This window comes from Amia ocellicauda, chromosome 7, assembly GCF_036373705.1.
Source record: "Amia ocellicauda isolate fAmiCal2 chromosome 7, fAmiCal2.hap1, whole genome shotgun sequence".
Classification (NCBI taxonomy): domain Eukaryota; kingdom Metazoa; phylum Chordata; class Actinopteri; order Amiiformes; family Amiidae; genus Amia; species Amia ocellicauda.
Genome location: NC_089856.1, coordinates 36331295 through 36347675, shown reverse-complemented (window position 1 = coordinate 36347675; position 16381 = coordinate 36331295). Strand labels below are relative to the sequence as shown.

The window sequence follows — 16381 nt, the reverse complement described above, 5'->3', positions numbered from 1 at the left end:
ACTCCCCAACTTTTCTTTTAACACTAATGAAATCCACGAAAAGAAGGGGACAGCTGAAGTGAATTTTCTCTGAAATGTCTCTTGGATTTTAAAACTTCCTTTTCATTATTTAAAAAAGTAGAAAAATGTTGAAACAAACATTGCTTTAAGTCCCACTGAGTGACTGGAAAAGTACTATTACATGGTTTACCATGTCAAGAGGATTCTTTGAAGTCACAAGTGTGCGATACAACTGTAAATATAGGGGCTAAACATATTTGAAGTTTTAAATAGCCGTTTATTCATTTACTGTTAAACAGTCAAACTATTCATATTCTTGTATTTTTGAGAACATCACAACTTGAACTTTGAAGTGAACGCAGAAACCACAGCTGCTATTTCTGGGTCTTTCTCACTTCGCATGCATGGATCAGTGTCATGGAATTGTTTTGGTCACTGAATGGAGTAATTTAACATTAAAAAAAAAAAAAAAAAAGTTAGGGGTGGAAAAATAATTTAAGCAGCATTATTAGACCCAAGACAGTTATAGCACTGTTTTGAAAAGGTTTTTTTTCATGCAGAGCAAAATGTGAAACACTTTTCTTTTATTCAGATTTGTTTTTTTATTTTCTTGGTTAAATATATGGTAGGAAGAGAAGTTCAGCAGCATGGTGTACCAGGGATGTTATAAAGTCCACTGTTAACTTTCAGAATTTAAAGTGACTGTTGATGGTTTTGTCATCACTTCCTTCATCCTCTACAATCTCCATTAGACAAAACTTCCTTGTTTTAATTGTATCATTCAAGAAAAGGCTATTTCACAATTACCAAGTTCATACTAATTCAATGAAAGGCATTCATGAAAATCACAGTGAGATTCTAAATATTTTGTATTGGTTGTTACACAAAACCTCAGTTAATTTTACCCCCTATTTTTGTTAAAAGATGTTGCGTGTCTTAAAATTCCTGTAGATGGTTTTATCATTGTGGTCTGGCTGCTGCTGCTGCACACTTTCTCTTTAATCCAATGTATGTGACCCAGGAAGTTTAGTTAAATAATGTAGTAAAACTCAGCTGGAACACAGACCCTAAGCATTTATCCTGCAGGACTGGGCTTCTGGCTGTGGGCAACCATGGCCAGACAAATGAGGGCATGCTGGTAATCCCCAATGGTATATTGTTATAACAGCTGGAGGTGAGATGATGCTGATTCAGACAGGCTTGTGACCATGCTCAATTCTACAACAATTTTTATTCATGGCATAGCACAGTAAAAACCAATACAAAGGTAGAAACATCCATGCACAGAGCTCTTTTTGTAGTTGTTTATCCACAAGACCTTGGGTACCTCAAAACAAAACAAAGTCTGTGGCAATGGGCTCTGTGTTATGAGAAGCAGGTTCACAACCATCTTTGCCCTCTTTTCTTTTGCCAAGCTTGTAAAACGGGTGTGATATGAAAGTAGAGTGACTCTGCCGAGGATTGTTTTCCAGGTTTGTTTAAAGTTGTCAGTTTTGGAATTGAAACAAAGTGTTTTAATCTTCTCCAGGCCGTGCAAATGGGAAGGCCGGTTGCATTACAGGAAACACATTTCAACTAAATACGACTAGCCTTCCACCTCTCTGTTTCTATGAAATTGCCATTTTAAAGGGGAGATGGCATTGTTGTTCCCTGTCACACAGCACCAAGGGGTTAATTCATTATAATGCATTTTCCCGGAGTGACATGTTAAGCTTTTTTTATTCCCCTATTATCACACCATTAACAGCTATGAGCTCAGCTTTTGATCTGCCATTACAATCTGCAAACACAGGTTTAAAAATTAAGATTAAGGGCCACACAATATTCCAAAAGAGAGGGTCCAATGATCTGCATAGCTTCTACAGTATTCCTAAAACACAGAATTAAAAATCTGTCTTAAATACCTTGCATTAACAAAAGGAACACATGGACCAATAGCAGTCCCCTTCTTTCTTAAAATACAATAAAACAACAGACACCAGTCAGTGACCGAACAGAACTCACTCAATGTGTAGGCAACACATTCAACTATCACGGCACATATATGTTTATAGTTATCAGCAGGAATTCGAGTTACAACTTGGCCAGTCCTGCAATAACCTGCAATAACTAACTTATTGACATCCCTTTTTTCCTACATTGGACTGCTAGTGAGCCCTACAAATTCACTTTTCTGCACTGCCACCTTGTCTTTGGGGATAATTAGTTTTTCTGGCACTGAAGGACTGCAGGTATCCTTTCCTCCAGATGTGGCTTCCACAACGCATTTGATTTCTGGTTCAAGGAGAGAATGGCTGTGCAGGACTCCAAAGCGATGATTAAAAACTGTATCGATGCAACACCTGAAATGCAAGTGCAGCCATTCTGAGACTAAACTGCACTGCCAGGGATTTCAGCTTGATGTTTTCCCAGGATAATTTGGATTTTTAAAGTAATGTGCTTAAAGTCAAACTAAATGAACAAGCACACACACGAAGTCCTGCTGAAGCTGCGTAATGTTTATCTCTTCTAGAGCTTATGATTCACCCCAGGGCGGGGGTGAGCTCATTCGGTTGGCGGTCTCCGTCTGCAGTATAACCTCAAAGCTGGAAAGAAATATTAAAATATTGTTTTGTTTTCTTTATATTCTCTAACATTTTTGACTTTGGGAAGAAAAACAACTTAATTCAAGTTAACCTCCGGGTTTATGCTAATTACAGCAGGAGGGAAACCTAAAACAGATAGTCCTCTTCCCAAAATAGACAGGTGTGTACAAGCTTGATGAAGAATATCTGATTTGGTAGATGAGGATATTTTCAGTGCAACCAGTGAAACAAGCCACATAATGCAGTTGTATGAAGGCTGCCTTTGAGTGAATTATAATTCTGTTTCAAGTTAAACTGAATAGTTTTTTTTACTTCTTATTTTTGTTTGTAAGTTTGTAATGTATTAGTATTGATTTATATTTATTTTACCAAATATGGAACCTCTTAGTAGTTTGTTTCCCCTATTAATGCAAATTCTATTTAGAAGTGAATAAATCATTTTCTCAACATCTAAAGTAATTTAAGGAACAGCCCCTCTTTTTTCCCCCTCATGCAAATGATATACAAAACTTATTTTCTCTGACATGCATATATGAAAACAGGTGTTCTGAGATGCAGCTTCTACTAAGTTTGAAGGTCTTACAAGATTCTTCAGTGACTAACTGAATTATGTTGATGCTGTGTTACAGGCATAAATATGAAGAAATGTGAGACAATGTTATTTTAACACTATTAAAATACAGTACTGCTCTGAAATTAGAGACACTGATACATACATTCAACAATACACGACAGAGAATTAAACTACTGATTTTCAATTCGTTGCTCATCAATCTTTGTGTCAACAACAGAAAATCCTTTTAAAAGATCTAGCCAGATTATTATTATCTACGCATTATTGTAAGGAAATGCAATGCAGACACATTCATTTTCCATATCAGTTGTTGCACAGTTACACTTTGTATAAGAACGTGGAACACCCTGCTTAGCAGAAACCATCTGGAGGATTTAGTCGTTTTTTTTTTTTTGTTTTTTTTTTTAACTGCTTGAATTATTGCTTTCACGTTATGTTTGTCACGGGCTTGTTCTGAAAAGACACAACAGATTATAAATCGTATGGGTGAGTGCATAAAATTACAGCTGGGACCAGGCATCCTGCTGTTTTCTGAAGATTAAAAAATATTGATTGTATTGGTAATGACATATCTTTAAAGTACTTTACTGAATGCTAACATACATGCATGCATACAAACATTCACACACACTTAAAAGCATTAATCTGAGAACAGCTGTACCTATTGTAACAATGCAAATACTGTGTTTCATGATTGTAGATTGTTTTCTGCAGCAGTACATATGTTCTGTTCAGTCCTGCAGGACACAATGTTATTTTCCCTGGGGTCAAGCAGCACTGGGATTATTTTGCAGCACAACAGGAAAGAGGTCCCTGATTGTTTGTCAGATCAAAAATCAATATGTGTGTGTGTGTGTGTGTGTGTGCATATATATATATATATATATATATATATATGTAATATATACACACACATATATATACACATATATATATATATATATATATATATATATATATATATATATATATATATATATATATATATATATACACACACAAATATATACACATATATATATATATACACACATATGTACACACATATGTACACACATATATATATATATACACACACACACCAATATGGAGAGAGAGATATAGATTTAAAAAAAATCCAGGGATAGCTGCAAACGTTTAAACTTAGTTATATACACTAAAGTAGTTATGCATTACAGGTACCTCTAACTGCTGTTGTATTATTCTGCTGCTATATTTAAAGTGCCAGTGTGTAAAGTAAAATTGTGAATGTCTTGATGTGTTACAGAGATCTGACAGTGCTCTCCCATCAAAGTACAATTGAGCAACTGCAAGAGAGCCTCAGGACAAGAATGGTGGATGCAGAAAGTCTAAGGTCACAGGTATGTTGCTTTAAGGCAATCTGGCTTCCACTCGAATGATTTTCCTCTCTTTTCTGCCAACAGACCAAACGTTTTTGACTTTCGTAATCCATTACTCCCTGCAACTGGCTTAAACATGCCTGCTATATGACTTTCTCTCCTTACATTTGGATTAAATGCTGTGTGAGTGAAAGGTTAGGCTAATAGTAATTTAAAATATTTTTAAACATGCTCAACTGATGTTTAAAATGACTGTGTCCTTGGTCTTGGTTTTAACACGGGTGTTTGCTCAGAAATAATTCACAGATCTAACCATTCCAGCCGACCAACAAGGCACAGCTTTGTGTAGTTTGTGGTGTCTGCTAAAGTAATTATCACTTCTATCTCAGTTATGCTTATTGAACAGTGGCCCATGAAAGCACAAGGTATGCCTTCTGAACAAGTAAGAAAACAACAACAAATATCAGCTATGTTGCAGTTGTTTATTAAACAATACATTTTTATGGGTAACGCTGACATTTTGAATAGAGTGTTGCCTGCCTTGTCTGCATTGATGAAATTCCATTAATGATGATGGTAGCCGTGGCACGCAGAGCCAAGTACCATGTGGATGACAGAACAGCAGCATGCTCACAAAGGCCTCAGTATCTATCCAGTATGCACATTTGGCGTCTACAATCTTTCTTTTTTTGGTGGTGGTTGTTGTTTTTCAAGGTTGCTGAGGTTTCCATAAGCACAGTAATATTAGTTGGAATGTCTTTTTATTCAGTGTAATTACACCAAAGTCTTTGGTTTCCTGAAACTGACACGGATCCTTAACCAACTTAAGGAAGCGGTCGCAGAGGCCATTTTCTCACACGGTGTTTGTTCTTCCATTCCTTCATGAAGCATGGTGGCCACATTTCAGTTTGAGGAGATGCCTAAAATACATTGCGTGTCTTAATTGCTCGTCATTCCTTTTGTTGTTTTTTAGTTTCTGTTAAGAGCTACTATGGCCACTTTTAACAACCTATTGTTCACGTTAAGATCTGGTCAGCGGGTTTATCAGGACAATTTACGCACCCCTGAAATTGAAGTCTGTATTGCACTGGTAACTGGGATTTGTGGCAGAGCATGCTTTATGATAATTGTTTTGTGTGTTTGTTCATAAAAACAGAAAACAGACCTGAGTGTTTTTAATTAAATACATACAACTGTTGTTTTCAGGTGGATGTAGAACTTCAAAAACAAAGAAAAGAGCTTTCCCTGCAATTAAAAGAGACTGAATTGAATTTACGAAGGGAAGCTAATATGGAATTAAATATCGAACGGGAAAAGTTTCAGGAGCTACTCCAGAAGTATAAAAAAGAACACGAAGAGCTCCAGGAAAAGGTATTTCCTTCCCTTTTTGATAACTTTAATGGACTGCTGTTACAAGTTCTATTACCAGCTAGCTTTATATAAATAAAATAAAAGATAAATATAAATAATAATAACACTGTAGTGTCCATAGGGGGAACTCGGTATTGGTATCACTGAAAAGAGGTATCAGCTACTGTTAGGATGCTTACAAATTCTAACATTTTTCTTTGGTTTTGTTTTGTTCGTTATTTCTCAGGTGCCATCTCTTATACATTGTGCCACCAAGGAGCTAAAATCTGAAATTATGTTGCTGGAAGAAGAACTCGGAGAAGCTCGGAGGAGCTTAAAAAGGCGAGAGAGTTCTAACGATGAAGAAATGGAGCATCTCAGGAAGATGGTGTCTACGTTGGACAACCAGCTACAGCAGAGCAGAACAGACAGCTTGCGCTCGGAAGCAAGACAAGCCACGCAACAGCGGGCATTGCAGCTGAAAGAAGTGAGTCAGGAGCTGGAACAGCTAACACAGGAATCATCTCAGCTGAAAGCAGAGGTGAGTGGGGAGGAACGGCTTTAGGTGTCAACATGGAGCCTTTTCTCTGGGGGCTGACCCAAACTCCAAGTCACGATTCTGATTTCATCATGCAGCAGGCTTTCTTTCCAGAAGACCCCTGGTTCGCAGCAAAGCTTTTCTTTCCAATTCAAGCAGTACAAGGGTTATCCAAATTTTACAGCTGACATATTCTTTTATGCTGAACAGTAAAGTGTGTTCTTCTTCAAAGCAAAAATGCCCTTTATGTGCTGCCTTTCATTACATTTCAAGATTGCATTAAAACCTTTCATATCTGTTCACAATATCAAATCGATGCCAGGGGACTTTCACGCTTCAAACGCCTTTTCTTTTTTTTTCTTCTCCTTTATCCAGCCAGATATAAGTTTTATTGATCCCCATAGCACTTACATTTAATAATTTATTTATTCCACATGACAGAGATCAGATGGGTTTTAGAAGATAATGCTCCATTTGAGAAGAAGAAAAAGAGTTAATGCTTTTTTCCTCACTTTTTCTTCTTGCTAGCTGTAGACGTTAAAACCATAAAATTACTGCTACGGTGGTTAAATTAAAAAAAAAAAAATCTAATTTGATTATTGAAAGCAGGGGCATTGATTCCATATAGATGACCTGCAGCTGCCTCAGTCCTTGTAGTCATTATTCTATAATTCGCAAATTAATCAGATCCGTAAAGCTCCCGTCCTTGAGCAGGACTCTTCCCTTATCACAGTGTTTCGCACTGTGGGCTGGGTGTATCCGGTGCTGACTAAGCACTGTCGGAGCCCTGCAGAGATTGGGTGGGGTGGGGCTGAGGGATCCTCGCCTCTGATCATACAACAGCGGCTCCTGTCGCTGGGCGGAGGAACCCTAGAGACCAGGCCTCGACAGCTGCAGCCCGGGCCTTCCTCTGGAGGAGACCGCACCGATCGCCACTCACCACCAGTGAAAACAACCGACTGGCCCACGGGTCCCCCAGCCCTTGAGGTTTTGTAGTCCTCTGCCTGGAAGTCTTCTCCTGCTTTAGACAATGGGGAGAACATATTAAGTGGGTTCAATGCAGTGAATAATGAGTTCAGAGACCTAAAGTAAGGGAGAACTTGGGTGAGAGGAAACTAGTGTGTCTTCCGTTCTCACTGGTGGGTTATACACTGATAAGCCTAACATTATGACTACTGACAGGTGAAGTGAATAACACTGATAATCTCGTTATCATGGCACCTGTCAGTGGGTGGGATATATTAGGCAGCAAGTGAACATTTTGTCCTCAAAGTTGATGTGTTAGCAGCAGGAAAAATGGGCAAGCGTAAGGATCTGAGCGACTTTGACAAGGGCCAAATTGTGATTGCTAGACGACTGGGTCAGAGCATCTCCAAAACTGCAGCTCTTGTGGGGTGTTCCCGGTCTGCAGTGGTCAGTACCTATCAAAAGTGGTCCAAGGAAGGAAAAGCGGTGAACCGGTGACAGGGTCATGGGCGGCCAAGGCTCATTGATGCATGTGAGGAGCGAAGGCTGCCCCATATGGTCCAATCCAACAGATGAGCTACTGTAGCTCAAATTGCTGAAAAAGTTAATGCTGGTTCTGATAGAAAGCTGTCAGAACACACAGTGCATCGCAGTTTGTTGCGTATGGGGCTGCGTAGCCGCAGACCAGTCAGGGTGCCCATGCTGACCCCTGTCCACTGCCGAAAGCACCTACAATGGGCACGTGAGCATCAGAACTGGACCACGGAGCAATGGAAGAAGGTGACCTGGTCTGATGAATCATGAGTTCAAGGTGTTGACTTGGCCTCCAAATTCCCCAGATCTCAATCCAATCGAGCATCTGTGGGATGTGCAGGACAAACAAGTTTGATCCATGGAGGCCCCACCTTGCAACTTACAGGACTTAAAGGATCTGCTGCTAACGTCTTGGTGCCAGATACCACAGCACACCTTCAGAGGTCTAGTGGAGTCCATGCCTCGACCGGCCAGGGCTGTTTTGGCGGCAAAAGTGGGACCTACACAATATTAGGCAGGTGGTCATAATGTTATGGCTGATCAGTGTATTACTACTATATATAATAATTACAGTAGTAGTAATATATAATAATAATAATAATAATAATAATAATAATATAAATATCCGAAGCAAAGTTAGCCCTGCTAAATGTAGGGCTGCAAACGGGCTCTTGTGTATAAATGCACTCTCTTTGTTTCTGGTTCCTTATTTTATTGAAGGTGTCATATTGCAAGTGTATGGCTTTTTATGTATAATTCCTTTTTTATTTATGTCATACATGGTTACTGTTATATTTAAAAACATTTAAGAAGGAACTTGAACTAAAGGTTAAACTATCAGGGGAAATGTCATCAAATCCTGACCTTTTTTAAGCTAGTCATGTAAAACACAAATAAAGATGGTTGGCAAAGCTACAGGTATTTCAGCTTCCTCTGATTTTCAGTGGGTATCGCAGATAATAAAAAAAAAAAAGGGGGAACACAAGCAAGCTTTAATTTGCATTCAAGGCTTTTGCTGCGTTTGCTGCATTTTGATTTTAGCCATTGTAAGAACTGTCTGGAAATGTGTAGACAAGGAAGCCAATACAATTAGGGAACTCAAGGATGCAGACGTGTGATCCAAATCTATAAAAGGATCTTTCTTTAAACTGACTATAAGTCATTTAAGGAAGGACAAACATGAAATCGACACTGAACAAACTGTATGCTGGGACCACTTTGTAGTTTATTATTAGTACAAGAAGCATTCAAATTTTGTAAAATAAATGAACATTGTATTTATAGTAAATAAATACTTCTTTTAAATAGAAGCAAAAGATTTGTCCAGAAAAGCTGTTTCTTTGGCACGGTTTGTATATATACAGTATATGTATATATTATAAAGAGTGTATCACAACCATCCAATAGTTAAAGGTTTTACGTAAATAATTTAGACAAACACCGAATATAATAATGTTTATTTGATGTTGTGTAATAAGAGACCAGACATAAGTAGCTTAATTTATGTAACCAAATAGTTTCATTTACATTGTTAAAGGTACAGAAAATTAATATGTGATGCATTTTTTATCAACTATTTGAATTTAATTTAAGTGACCCAAATAAGCTTTTAAAACATGCTTTGTAGCCAACTCCTCATTGTGCACCCTTTCAAAAATCACGCCATGTGCCTGTACTGTCATTGGGTATAGCATGAAAGCTGGGACACACATGAACTTTTATCTTGTGGCCATTAGGTGGTGTAGTTTCACATTTCTGCAAAGAACTTTGTTGGTACATGCATTCCTTGAGTGGAATTAATGTTTTATAAGTGTTTTTTTTCAAGGAATGTAAAAGACAGGGCTTCCGTTGCTGTCAGTGTGACATTTGATATTGGTGAAGAGTCGTCTGTAGTCAGAGACTGATTTAATCTCACACTGCCTGCCACATGCATCCACTGCACCTCCTGGCTCTTAGAATGCACAGAACATGCCACAAGCAAAACCGCATGTTAGATGGTTTTACTGATGCTTAAACTGAAGGTGACCTTTTTAAACACAGTTACAGTGAAATAGTGAAATTCTCACGATGCCAGAGTTAGGCAAATATTTGTACGCAAGCATGTAGCCTCAGATGGGTGCTGATGTGGGTTCTTGTGTGCTTTCCAGAATGCGCTGCTGCAGGAGACAGTGCGCATGGAGTGTGAGGAGCGCTACGAGCTGACTGCAGCCCTGGGCCTGGCCCGGGAGCAGCTCCTGCAGCTGAAGCGACTTGGCGGGGGGCTGCGGCTCTCTCAGCACTCGCTTAGTCAAAATAGTCTGGCCTCAACCCCCCCATCTGCCAGAAACCAAGGACAGAGAGACGCAAGCAGCCGGGGCTCAGGGACGAAGCACGACAGCGTGACAAGCTTAGCCTCGGGCGTCGAAATACCTCTTGGCTTACGGCAAGGCAGTGGCGGTAGCTGCAACAGCCTTCCCACAATCCCGCTTCCGAAACGGGGGGCAGCCTCGCTGAGTGAGTCAAGGCACAGGATCGCAGCTGCGCTAAGGAGGAAGGAGAGAGCGTGAGCACAACAACGGCTGCCTCCCGCACGCCAAAAAGACAACCCCATTGTTGGAGGTTTTCCGTGTGCTTAACATTGTTTCCCAAGGTTTTCCAATTGCTATTTTGAAAAGAAAACCGCTCATTTAATTAACTGGCAGCTGAAAAGTTGAAAATCTGTTTGGCATGGAACTCATTTCCTTTTTTTTTACGGCACACATGGAATTTTCAGAACCCGTCGAGTGCCGTCTGAAAGTGTTTTTCAATGCCACATATCAACAGTCACACGGCATGACTACCAAAAATCTTTTTTTATTATATTAATTAACAAACTAAGTATATTTGCGGTGAATAAATACTTACAAGCCAGTATTTGTAACGGTCACCTTCCCCGCAACCCAGTTTAAACCGTTTTTACTGTTTCCTGAATTTACAGCTTAATATGAACCCACTTCATTGCACACATTTTTAAGTGTTTTTGCCAATCATTTGAGATCCAGGGTCATATTTCTAGAAGAAGCCATAAGATTTAAAAGCGGCCTTTATGGGTGGGGGGAATCTAATATTTTTTAATGTAAAGGTTGTCTCTTTGCTATGCAGAGCTACGATTGTTCCAAATGGTTTATGCTTGACTTACAAAGTACTTTGGCTGATACTGATTTCATTGGCTGGAGTCATTGGTGCCAAGAGAATTATTTTGAAAGATGTTTGCTAAATAAATCAACAAAGGACTTTATGTAGGAGTGTTTTGGAAATTGCAGTTGGTTGATATTCTTCCTTAACGTAAGTCTTGCAGTGAATGTCTTTTACTGATTGTTCGATCAGTGAATACAATTTATTAAACATCAATCAATAAAAATAAACCTTTTTAAGAATGTTCCATCATTCTCTGGATTATTCTACCTGTACAGTATTCCACAGGTAATACTGGCAATTGACCTGTGAAATTGTTAATCACATGATAGATAGAACTCTTTATTAATCAGGGTTTCAGGGTGTATGCAATTACTGTTGCAGTAAGGTGACATTAGTTTCAGTTCCTGCTTCCCAGTCACAACTGAAAGCAGGTGCAGCTTTTGTTCCCTGCACATGTGACTCACCTTTTACAGACTACTGTAGTTACTGACTAGTGTGATTAGTGTAATTCTTTCTCACACACACACAAACACACACAAGCACGCACACGCATACACGCATACTGCAGCTGCAGATACCGCCTTACACTGGCTTACATTGCTTCGCTGAATGCCATTTAATCAACCCCAATGGAATCAAATTTCCTTTTACTGTACATCTTTTAAAGCATGTGCCACACAGAACCTCAAATTCCATAAGAAGTTTCAAAATAATGCATAATATTTAAGGAACTATCTTCTACCTGTAACTTACAAGAAAAATAACACAATCTTTACATTGTTTCCAAACCATTCCAAAGTCATTTGATATTCCTGTCGGCTTTACTAATTTCCTCATGTCCTTAGAATTAAACTGTAATAAATACATTTTAGTTTGTGTTTTAGTTTTATTCCATAAACATTTTTATATATTTATTCATGTTGGTGTGTGTGTGTATACATACAGCTCAGTAAAAAATTAAGAGACCACTGCAAATATTTCTTAAATCAGCATCTCTACATGTATGGCAGCCATTCCATTCCAGTCATATTTTTATTTGGAAATTTGGCAGAAATGTTGTCAGTAGTTTATAGAATAAAACAAAAATGTAAATTTTACGCAAACACATACCTATAAACAGTAAAACCAGAGAAACTGATAATTTTGCAGTGGTCTCTTAATTTTTCCAGAGCTGTATGTATATGTTCTGATATATAATATAAGGAATTAAATGTCCTCAGTTATTGATTTGAAATTTAACCGGTTTTCTCTTCCTGTATATCAAAGAATGAGAATAGGGTGTCTGTCTCTGTTCTATATAAGCTTCAATTGAGCCGTTTTAAAATTGCATAAACTGATAGTGTCGAAAGTGTCCTCTTCCCTAAAGCACTTTAAATTAGATTTGTCTACCAAAAAAAAAAAAAAAAAATTATATATATATATATATTAGGCTATATAGTTGCATTTCTAATGTATTTTCCTTTTCAAAGTTATTCACAGTTGGGCAATAAAAAGTGTGAGCACAATAAAAGACTTGGACTTGGTTCTTGGACTGTTATAACACCCTGTCCTGACATTACATTGCTTAAATTGACCACTTTCTTTCATCCTACCAGAAACAGACAATGTTGTCCTTTGTCTTAATGCCTATATAGTGCTGCTATGTAGGAAATATGAATATACATATATAACACATCAACAATCAAAGGATTTGGCAAAGTAGGTGTGCCTGTCAACTTTCAGAAGTGGTGTGAGTGCATGCTTGAATGGCATATTCAGCATGCTGCGATGCTATTTTTCATGTGGTTTGTATTTTTATTCTGTTTGTCAGAACTACTTAGGGGAAAGGAACTCCTGAAGCAGGCAGAGACTGAACTTTACAGATTCCACAGAAAGTGCAATAGCTGTATTTTGTTGTTGTTGTTGTTGTTGTTGTTGTTGTTGTTGTTGTTTTTGCTCTGTTTCTGTTTTGACTGAGAGCAATGCAAGCTGTATGAGGATTATAAACAGCGTTCCAAAAGCCCTGATAACTAATCCTAACACCCCCCTATGAATCAAGAAGATTGGGGGATTGCCTGATTGAAATAAATTATTGTGTAATGTACTGAGCCTGCAGTATTTGGTGATATGTGTCAGGGAAGAGCACCAGAATATCTTCTGTATTGGCAAGAGTGAAACACAGATGGCTAGATTACTAAAAGATTACAGAAGATGACCAACAGAACCCTAAATAACACTAATACTGGAATCAAACATGAAAAAGCTTTTGTTATTCTTAACAATTGCAGTTAGCATACAAGCTCTTGGGGTTCATGATCTAATCTGATTAATTGATCTCGGTTGATCAGAAAAACTATCCACAATATTGTTGTGGGCCATGGAGTTTATTTGACTTAAAAAATGTGTGAAACTAGATTATTTTGTGATGGTTCCCAAAGCAACGTCACTCCTAGACCAATTGAAACTCGCTAATGGATCAATATGTTTTGGCCTACAGCTGATCTGTCTGTATACTGTGTCGAATTTGAAATGATGAGAAAGTGTCACACATTGTTAAAGTCTTAAAAAGGGAAGTTTTCAGCCTTACAGAAAAAGTTCGAGGTAAATCAGATTAGTTTTTTTTTCTTGTTTAATGGAACTCCTGGCTGTGAGCGTGCTGTGTTTTAATTGGATTTGCTGAAAAAGAGCTATCAGCAAAAAGAAAGAAAAAAAAATCTAATGGTAGGGAAAAAATGTCTTGGTTTTCTCGCCACTAATGAAGCAGCTTGAGTTTAGTTTTTAATTGGGTTCACAATATTCTTTTTCCTCAGGTACAAAGTAGAATTTTAATTTCTGTTTTTTCTCTCTGTACTAACATCTATATGTTCAATGTAAAAATGGCCTAAAACTATTAATACAGTGTTATTATGGTAAAATGCAACAGCCTTTTGGGGGAGAGGGGGTGTTTAGTGACCTCACTGTAATCCGCTCAGTTTCATTTGAATTATTCATGTCTGCAGCTGATTTTTTTTTTTTTTTTTAAATCTAAATCTCCTATTAACCCCCACCCCCCTTTTCACGTAAACCCAATCAATTATTATAGCTTCCAAGTTTTCATTTTATAATGAACTTTTCCAGCAACTGCATAAAAAATGCAATGCTTTTGCAATGCAGTTTTGATTTTCACTATATAAAAAAACATATGCCTTCAGAGTGTATTTCTACCCTCAGCAGCATAGTAAAAAAAGGCATTTATCTTTTTTAGAGAACCAATGTATATAGCTAAATACAATCTTACAGGATTAAATAATTATATAGTCAACAAGAATTCAGTATATCCACATGCATATATAAAATATCTTGTTCTTGCGATGCCTGTATGTTATGTAAGTGTGTCTTTAAGCGGTGGGAAGCCCTCTGTCTTTGATTTATAGGCATTCCAAGATGCAGCTGTCCCGAAAGCCTTCCCACACCTGCGATTTCATATCACCAAGGCAACAGGAAAAAATATGTGCAGAATCTGACACCAGGATGGAGTAAACACGACGTAGGTGTGAAGAACTGGAATGCTGACTGTTGGCAGGAAGTGACTGTGGCATTTTAAAATACAAACAAGCAGATCATCTCATTCTCATGAAAAAGGTATTTTTAAACCCTCCCAAAGTAGTCATACTTGATGCTAACGATCATTGGCTGACCCGTTTAAATTCATCAGTCAGTAAAAAAAAAAAAAAAGTGGAAATGTCATATTAGAAAGCCATGTAGTTTTAACTGGGTTCCTACAAGAAATGTTTTTTTTCAAATAAGCTATTAAAAAAAAAACACAGAGCTAGATGGGCCAAATGTTTCACATCCTTTCATAAATTACAGGCAATAAACAATGAAATTGTTTCCCAATGTACAAAGTCACTTTCCAGATACACATTCAGCAAAAGACAAATAGTCTTTTGTGAGAGAATCTCTGTCTGAATGTATGTGCATGCATGTGATGTATGTGTATTTTGGAACACAATTTACCATGCCAGTTTTGAGGTGGGAGCACATGCATGTAATTGTCTGTGACCTGACTTGATAAGAGTCATTTTCATACAGACAGATCACTGGCATGAAGCCTGTTCCTGTCTGGGCATAGTCGAGTCTGATTTCCATTGCCCTGTCGTAAAGGTGCACTTCTCCTGTTCTTCACTCCCAGGGAATTGTGATGACGTTGCACCGGCTGTAAGACGACTTTATCACCAGCTACCTACAGTCTCTGCATTTCTTAATGATCTACGCAGTAGAGTTTGGCAGACTCAGCTGTTCTGAAATGTCTGACTGATTTACCAGGTGAGTATTGTTTTATAGCCACTTTTCTTAGCCCATGGCACTGTAAAATTATGATCCGCTCAGTGGACAATTTATGATGCAATTTGTGTTCTTCCTGATTATTCACTCCAAGTAATGGCGAGTGAATTAGGTTCATATATAGCACACTGCACTTTTTTAAAAACTGGTTCATAACTATTATACAGGTTTAATCAGCATTGGATTTCATAACGTCACAATTAGTGTTAGTGGTATAGTTATGGAAAACAATGAATAGTAAATTATGTTGTTGTTTTTGTAATTGTCATAGAATGAACTAGAGGAAAAAAAAAAGGCAGTATATATTACGGACTATATTAATTGATTTAGGCCATTATAACACACCTATATGTTATTTTGAGTAGTCCAAGAAGAAATCCATGTGGAATCTCAAGTGAATATTAACTGGTTTCCCTCATGTACTGAACGTGAGGATGACACATTCAATGATTCCCAGTATTCCTCTAGACCACATCAGTATGTTCGAAAACGTCTCAAACAGGATAGCACTTGCAAAAGCGCTCAGCAGCTTTCAGTCCATTATACATAAACTATCGTCAGCTTGAGGTCACAGAAAGCTATCTTCAGTGATTGAAAGCAGCTTTGCAATTTCTAGATGTATAAATGAAAGGCTGAAGAAATTTGACATGACTGTAATTTACAAGCCACTCCCTGTTACCGAGATATGGAATCTGTAATTCCCAGTAATACGTGTGTGTGTGTGTGTGCGCGCGTGTGTGCGCGCGTGTTCTTCTAGTGGTCTCTGTTTTTAGTATGTTGCGTGGTTTCCCTGGCAACATAAGGCAGTTGTAACAACAAAGACAGTACACATTGTTGCCGTGTCGATTAATCTTCCCAGCAATGCTGAAAGAAGAATGAAAAAGTCGTTGCTTAATTTATTGTCACTTCCCTGAAAAGTAATTCAGTCTATGCCCCAATCTTATTGTCTGAAATGGCATGAACACAGAATGCAGATTGCACAGGGCAGTAGTATGTCATTCACTGAGTGTAACCACATCGTTAATTTCTGAAGTAA

The 16381-nt window shown here is 38.0% G+C and overlaps 1 protein-coding gene across 4 annotated transcripts in view; it reads left to right on the top strand.

The window, feature by feature from the left end:
- The window catches only part of lekr1 (Leucine-, glutamate- and lysine-rich protein 1), a 45260-nt gene extending 32608 nt beyond the window's left edge, over positions 1–12652 (top strand). For 2 of the 4 annotated variants that reach the window (XM_066709426.1, XM_066709425.1), the window contains exons 10-13: positions 4427–4520; positions 5706–5870; positions 6097–6390; positions 10035–12650. In XM_066709426.1, coding sequence (XP_066565523.1) covers positions 4427–4520; positions 5706–5870; positions 6097–6390; positions 10035–10433 — 952 coding nt within the window. In that variant the 3' untranslated portion in view covers positions 10434–12650. Of the gene's footprint in view, positions 1–4426; positions 4521–5705; positions 5871–6096; positions 6391–10034 lie in introns of all 4 variants that reach the window. The other 2 variants (XM_066709427.1, XM_066709428.1) reach the window with 2 other exon arrangements.
- Positions 12653–16381: the final 3729 nt, after the last annotated feature.